At 32.6% G+C, this 8011-nt stretch overlaps 1 protein-coding gene across 1 annotated transcript; it reads left to right on the top strand.

Annotated features, from left to right (window-relative positions):
- The first annotated feature begins 336 nt into the window (after positions 1-336).
- LOC133875945 (probable uridine nucleosidase 2) lies at positions 337-5011 on the top strand. Its single transcript, XM_062314233.1, has 9 exons — positions 337-477; positions 1066-1181; positions 1330-1389; positions 2082-2267; positions 2350-2454; positions 3488-3584; positions 3960-4067; positions 4155-4290; positions 4672-5011. Exons 1-9 carry the CDS (start codon positions 429-431, stop codon positions 4778-4780), a joined length of 966 nt encoding a protein of 321 aa, XP_062170217.1. The 5' UTR covers positions 337-428; the 3' UTR covers positions 4781-5011.
- Positions 5012-8011: the final 3000 nt, after the last annotated feature.

The following is an 8011-nucleotide window of genomic DNA, read 5'->3' as shown; positions in this document are numbered from 1 at the left end:
TATTCTAAAAAACCTACTAAATCAGATTTTCTTATAATTCCTTAAACTAAGAAAATACTTACCTTACATCTAAGGAAACAAAAATAATTATCTTAAGATTACTTTAATATAATTTATTCGTTTAATATTTATTTGAAACAATATTTAAATATCTCTTTCTCTTTTTCTCTGCATTTAAAGGATGAGAAAGTGATTTATTAGTGCTTAAATGGAAAAGAAAAGTTTAAGGAATGTGAACCAGTGTCTGACACAACGTGAAGCATTTCATTCTTTATCACCAAAGAATAAAGAATAAAGAATAAAGAATAAAAAATAAAAAACTAAAAAACTGTCATTGGCTCCCGCCACCCACCGATCACTTTCCCACTAGGGCCACTCTTATCAATCAGTCAATCCGTAGTTGCAGTACCCATTTCGTATCATACGGCATGGCAGCTCAACCAAAGAAGATCATCATCGACACCGACCCTGGCATTGGTAAGCCACCTTTTCTTTTCTCAATGAATCCCGTTTTCTTTGAACAATTTCTGGACATTAGAAAAATCATCTGGGTGTCCGAGATTTCTATGATTCATGGATTCTTCTGCCTATTTTGATAGTAGATCAAACGGTGATCCCACTTGATTCAAAGATTTCATATCAAAGAAGTCAGGCGTGCTCTGTTTCTTTGACTGAGAAAATGCAGCAGCCGGAAAATGAATTGGGATTCTAATCAAATCACGGACTCTTTTTATCATTTGGGACCCCAGAAAATCAGATAGCTTCATTCAGTTTTGCAACTGGCTAAATGGGTTCCATAATCCATTCAAATTTATGGTCTTTTGTTTATCATTTACCTCTGTCTCCTTGGTTACCCATTGGATGGTTCAATTTTTTGTAATCGTATTTCTGAGATTACAGTGGTCTGAAATCCGATAAGTTTTGGACTTTAAACGATATGGTGCCCCAGGAAACGAAATTGCTCCTCGCAAATTTGCAACTGGTTTAATGTGTTTCATTAAAAATTCATGTTCTTTTTTGTGTTAATACTTTTTGTGACGTTATGTGAATTGGTGATGCATGCAGATGATGCCATGGCCATTTTCCTGGCATTACGGTCGCCAGAGGTGGAGGTGATTGGGCTTACAACTATATATGGGAATGTTTATACGACACTGGCCACGAGAAATGCCTTGCATTTGGTATAGTTAATGAGGTTCATTCCATTTGTGGCATTTTGAATCTATATGTGTGATTCTTCTTTGTACCATTTCATTAGCAGAGTGGGATATGCTTTTTCTTTCTTTCGATGCTAACTGTGTTAACTCTTCCCTTATGTTTATGATGTAGCTTGAAGTTGCAGGGAGAACTGATATCCCGGTGGCGGAAGGATCTCATGTCACAATTACTGTATGTACAGATTGAAAACATTATCCTATGGAGTAGTGGCTCAGATTATTCGTATCTTCTGACAATTTCATGACTTCCATCTTTGAGCGGCTTTTCTTTTTCTTATGTGATTGTGTAAATTCATTGTAACTATTAAAGAGACGAAGGATCTGCAAAATTTTACAATGAATATCTCTATGATTTTTTGATTAACAATAATATTTTAGTAGTTAGAAGACCAGTTTGTTCTTGCATCTGGAAAATATATAGGGAAATCTATTGGAAATGCGTGCTATCCTATAATACTCTCACTTATGTGCCTCATGATGACTGAAAGCATCTATTCGTCTAACTCATACTGCTTTATCACATGTCATACGTGTCTAGATTGTATTCTAATGATTACAGTAATATGTCATCCCTTTTCTTTGAAGGATTTGTTTCCGCTTCATTTGTTGCAACAAAAATCATACTCCATTGGAAAAATCATTTTCAGCTGGTCACCTCCCTGAAGAAGCTGACTTCAAGTTTACATGATAGCAGCTAAACTTGTTCTAAGCAGAATTTCTGTTGTAGATTTAGTATTTCGGTCACATAATTGCAACTCTGCTGCCACTATTTTTACTCACGAAACATTCAAGTACAAGTAGAAGGTGATGTACGACTTGAATTTTCTGGTTCACCAATTCATTTCATCTTTGTTTGTTTGGCAGAAAGGTACAAAACTTCGTATTGCTGATTTTGTCCATGGTACGGATGGACTTGGCAACCAAAATTTCTCTCCACCAAAAGGAAAGCCAATTGAGCAGTCAGCAGCTAGTTTTCTCATTGAGCAAGCATCCCTTTATCCTGGGAAAATTACAGTGGTGGCACTGGGCCCACTTACAAATATTGCATTAGTTAGATATCCTGATGATTTGTGTGGTCTCTAGTATTGAATATTATCGATTATGTTTTAAATCAGATTACCTATTGGAATAGGCTATTCAACAAGATCCTTCATTTTCAAAGAACATTGAGCAAATTGTTCTTCTTGGTGGTGCTTTTGCGGTAAATGGGAATGTGAATCCAGCAGCAGAGGCCAATGTAAGTTGCTCAAAGTCTATGTATTCTGGCTCTGATTTCCAACTCATAAACTCATAATGTATGTAGCTCAATGATCTGTCAAACTTGCATGGCCATCAAAACCCACAAATAAGGTTATGGTCATGCCAGTTTTATATGGCTCAAAGTTCTCTCTGCCCTACTTAGGAAGAGGAGGCAGGAAAGTAAGCGGATACCTTTTTCCTTAGAATCTTATAAATCTTGATCTGATGAGTTACTCTCTTCTTGAACTTATCAAGAGCAGAGACCTTTGTCCTCAGAATCTTAGAAATCATGTTCTTATAAGTTACTCTCTTCTTGAACTTATTATCTCGGGAAAAGTATACATATCTCCCTCAAACTACCATTCAACTGTCAATGTCTCCTCCAAACTATTGTGTCAATATCCCCCCTCAAACTACCAAAAAATGTCAATGTCCCTCGTAAGATCAACAAAAAGACAAAAATGACCTTAAAATTTTTTGAATAAGACAAAAATATCCTCTAAATTCGAAAAAAAAAACTATAAAAAAAAATAAAATAATAAAAAAAAAAACGAAAAAAAAAAAGAAAAAACGAGAAAAGAAATTTTTTTTAAAAAAAAAACTGAAAATTATAAAAACAATTTTTTTTTTTAAAAAAAAAAAACAGTTTATTATTTTTATTTATTTTTGTATAAATTTTTGTTATTTTATATTATTTTTTAATAATTTTTTTTAGTTTTTATTGTATTTTAATAATTTTATGAAGGGTAATTTTGTCATTAGGGGGACATTGACATTTTTTGGTAGTTTAGGGGGAGATATTGACATAATTGGTAGTTTAGGGAGGACGTTGACAATGAGGTAGTACTTTGAGAGGGTTATGTGTATTTTTCTCTATTATCTCAAAAGAAGCTTTGGAACTTATTATCTGTGTTATTTTTACTTGAATAGATCTTTTACTGCTGTCCTTGACTTGGTCCCTTCCTTCACCCACATGCGCCTCCGCCCTTCTTTCCCTCCCTCTCCCTTTCTAATGCATATATGGTGACCAGATTTTTGGCGATCCCGATGCTGCAGATATTGTATTTACAAGCGGAGCAGATGTGTTAGCTGTGGGCATAAATGTTACTCATCAAGTTGTCTTGTCAGGTACTCTTAGGCAAATTTGTGTATACGACGATTTATCAACCATTTTCTATATATTAGAATCATATCAGTGCCTTCTAACTCACATCCTAATAGTTCTGTTCAGCAGTTGGTACATTTAGAGCCTTGTCTTCCATGAGACTGTGTATCTCCAATTGTTGCAATTTTATTCAAAAACCATATTTATAACCTTTAGTCCAGATGGTTCTTTCTGTTCCCCTTACCCTTAACAAAGTAAAAAAATATTGTAGCTTTGATCGTCAAGTTGCTAATTAGAATTATGAAATGAACACTTAAAAATTGTAATTCTTACATGATTCTATTTGTTTTATTCTTTCACTTTGTAATCATACTTTCATAAATTTTGACACATTATAGATGCTGATAGAGAAAAGTTGGCAAGGTCAGATGGAAAATTTGCTCAGTACTTGTGCAAAATCCTAGAGGTGTACTTCTCTTATCATCATGCTGCATACAACACAAAAGGTTTGTTTATTTTCAAATGAGTTAATGATGCCAAGAAGTTGGTAGGTTATCATTTACTGACTGATGCCAGTTTTCATATTGTTGTAGGAGTTTACCTTCATGATCCAGCAGTCCTACTTGCAGCTGTTGATCCTTCACTTTTCACTTACACAGAGGGTGTCGTTAGAGTCCAGACCTGTGGCATCACAAGGGGACTAACAATATTATACAACAAACAGAAAAGGTAGGACCTTTCGTCCACTTCAATCAGCAGCTGGATTGACTTAGTGCCTTTTGTAGACCACATGACTGAAATGATTTAGTATGTGGGATGCTGACATACTCGTGGATTGGATGATTAAAACAGTATAGAGTGAAGATTGTTTCTTGATATCCTGAAATTATTAACACAAATGATAAAGAAACAAAAAAAAAGTAGGGAGTATTTTAACCAAATGTATAAGGCCAATCATTCTGCTACTTAAAAAATAAGGAAAAGAAGACTGCTGTTAATTCTCATTTAGTTTGTAAAAGGCCATATTGTATAAGTTGGACCTTGAGTTCAGTGATACAATCATTCTGAATGCTTGGACTCATTTGTTCTACTTTCTTTGCAATGAACTAGGTTTGGTGAAGTCACTGAATGGACTGATAAACCCACGGTGAAGGTTGCGGTCACGGTTGATGCTCCGGCTGTTTCGAAGTTGATCATGGAGCGGCTTATGGACTCCTGAAGTATTCAAAGGAGTGATCAATAATTCAGGAAAAACTTCATTCAACAGTCCTCATCAATGTTCATAGCTGTCATGGGTGCAACTACTTGCTGGTTTTCTGTTGCTATATTTCTCATAGGGACATCTGATTTGGTCACTGCCCCAGTCTTCATCCATCTATTGAGAACAATAAGACTATAAAAAATGAAAAAATAAAAATAAAAAATTATAGTTCTCTTTTTCTTGTAATAATGATCTCCTGCTGGTCCAACAACCGTTGAAATTGTGCTTAGAGTCCAAAAAAGATTCGTACCATTTCAGGGAAAGCCGAAATGGGGCTTATTTGGCAAGCGTGGAAAAATTCTTCCACTTTATTTTCACTTTTTTAAAAAATAATCAACTTCGAAACATTTAAACTTTATATTGCATAAATAATGTGTTTTACTATTTAAATAAAAATAATCACTAAAATACAAAACTTTTTTACTTTTCTATACAAATTCTTTTTATTTTATATCATATCTATTACTTCTTACTATTACCCCAAAAAAATTCAACTTACACTCACTTGCCAAATATACCCATGATTAAGAGGTAACTTGGGATATGGAAGCACACCCCACACCATAATAACTTGTTTGACAAGTACTTTCATTTTTTTTAAAAAAATCAACTTCAAAACATTTTTCTTTTTATACCACATTAATCATTTTTTAACAATATTTTCAATTTTTATGTCACGTCAATTACTTTTCAACTACATTTTTCTCTTTTCTTACAAAAAAATTCAAAAAAATATATTATATTTTATATCATATCATTCACTTTTTATTACTATTCAAATTAAAACTCACCTAAAAAACCTTTACCAAACACACAATCGCAATAAGATGATAGTGATCGGAATCCAGCAGCGAATGTTGCCATCTGGTGCCCGGATCCTAAAATTCAAAAACCTTTGGCGCAAATTCGGGCTGTCAACAAACTCCAATGGCGATGGCGAATTCCCACGAACATACGTGTAAGAATGAAGAGTTTAAATTCATAATACGTTAAAGAGGGTTTTTCAGTCAAACTGAAAATAATTTCTGCTGACCATAATTTTCGATTGCACCAAACACTGAAAATATTGAAAAAATATTTTTCAAAAAATATTTTACGTCCAAACAAACAGAGTATAGGTTTAAAAAACACATGTCTATTGCACACAATTGAGATTCTTTCTGATTTAGAGCTGGGCATGGAAGGGCTCTTTTTTTTGGCCAACGAATAGTAGTTGAAAGAGCTTAAATGTGGGTATTTTATTTTGGGATAATTGCACCGTTGGTCTCTATGGTATGCCATAATTATTTTTCACTCCCTATGGTTTAAAAAGTGCATGGCAGGTCCTTGTGGTATGTAATAATTACAAATCGATCCCTGACGTCAAATTCTGTTTAAATTTTTAATAGATTCCGTCAAATGCCACATCAGCGCCACGTATCGCTGACATGGACATCTTAATAAAATAATATAAATTTATTAAAAAATAAATAAATAAACTTATTTTTTAAAAAAACAAAAAAAAAAAAAAAAAAAAAGAAAAAATGGGGTAGGGGGTGGCCGCGCTCCACCCCCAGTGGCCGCCGGGGGTGGCTGCCCCCCTGCCCCATTTTTTTTTTTTTTTTTTTGTTTTTGTTTTTTTAAAAATTTAAGTTTATTTATTTATTTATTAATAAATTTATATTATTTTATTAAGATGTCCATGTCAGCGCCACGTGTCGCCAATAAGATGGTGACACGTGGCGCTGACGTGGCATTTGACAGGATCTGTTAAAAATTTAAACAGAATTTGACGTCAGGGATCGATTTATAATTATTACATATCACAAGGACCTCTCATGCACTTTTTAAACCATATGAAGTGAAAAATAATTATGACATACCACAGGGACCAACGGTGCAATTATCCCTTTTATTTTTCAGCTCCTTTTATATATATATATATATATATATATATATATATATATATATAAAAGAGAGAAAAAGGTGAAAATTGTCGTGGGTTAATACACTGACCCACGATCACGCCGATCCCTTAGTCGGTGCAGAATATGTGACCCACAACCACATCGGTCTCCATTGGATTGTCTAATGTAGCAGGTGGTCCAGTCTTCGCCGGAGACGAATTGGGTTTGGTCACCAAACTCGTGGCTGTGGGTCTAGTTTAGTTTTTTTTTTTTTTCTTTTCTTTTCTTTTTCTTTTCTTCCTGTTGTTTTACATTTTTTGTTTTTGTTTTTTTAATTTTTAATTAAAGATAAATATATATTTTTATAGATTTTTAAAGTGGTAAAAGAAACATATTGCAAATTTTTATAATTTGAGAATGATATTGCAAAAATCTGTTAAAAAAGTAGACAAAGAACAAGCGCACCAGTTGTATTCAAGCCGAGCCGAGTTGAGTATTGAATATTTAAACTTGGCTTATTTAATTTTATTTCGAATACGAGTTGAACTCAAACTTATTACCGAACTAGATATTTTGTTTAAATTTGACATATTTAATTTTATTTCAAATACGAGTCGAGCTTGATCTTATTACGAGCTGCTTAGTTAACTTATTTATTTCTTATGTAAAGTAAATATAATGATTGTTTACATTTTTATAAATCTATATTAATCATTAATTAATTAAGTATCGTTAAAATTTTATTATTTGAGTTCATTAAATAAATTAACGTTAATCTTAAATAATATAACCTTGAGTTTATATATATGTATATAAATTCATTAAGTGCATACACAAATTAGTAAAATTACGAGCGTGTATATACACACTTATAATCACACATACTTTAAAAAAAATAAAAATAATTCAAGTTATATTTATCATATTAAGAAGATAATTTATTTTTACTCTAAGATGTTCTTATTGCAAAATTAAAATAATATGAGTTTTTTTTTTACCATAATCCTTCATATACTGAATATTTTGATAGATGGATTCAGAGAATGATGATAATTGCAAATGAAGAAGATATAGAATATAAGAAAGTCTATGGTTAAAAGACTCTTAGGGTCTTTGAACAGCTTTCTTGAATTAATTTATATTCCTGAAAAAGATTATGGTATATCCAAGCAAAGTATGAATAAAGATTAGAAATATTATGAAATAGGAAGTCCTGAATTAGGAGCACAACTTTTTAAAGAGATTTTAATTTATCATCGATATTAAGTTCTTTAATTTTATCTTTTACTTTGCAATTATTTTT

Source organism: Alnus glutinosa, chromosome 1, assembly GCF_958979055.1.
Source record: "Alnus glutinosa chromosome 1, dhAlnGlut1.1, whole genome shotgun sequence".
Classification (NCBI taxonomy): Eukaryota; Viridiplantae; Streptophyta; class Magnoliopsida; order Fagales; family Betulaceae; genus Alnus; species Alnus glutinosa.
This window is presented reverse-complemented; position numbering and strand designations above follow the sequence as displayed.

Excerpts from the sequence above, each read along its gene's own strand:
- LOC133875945 (XM_062314233.1), top strand. The coding sequence starts at position 429 with ATGGCAGCTCAACCAAAGAAGATCATCATCGACACCGACCCTGGCATT. Across the intron at positions 1,182-1,329 it reads CGAGAAATGCCTTGCATTTG|CTTGAAGTTGCAGGGAGAAC; the intron begins GTATAGTTAATG and ends TTTATGATGTAG. Across the intron at positions 2,268-2,349 it reads CACTTACAAATATTGCATTA|GCTATTCAACAAGATCCTTC; the intron begins GTTAGATATCCT and ends CTATTGGAATAG.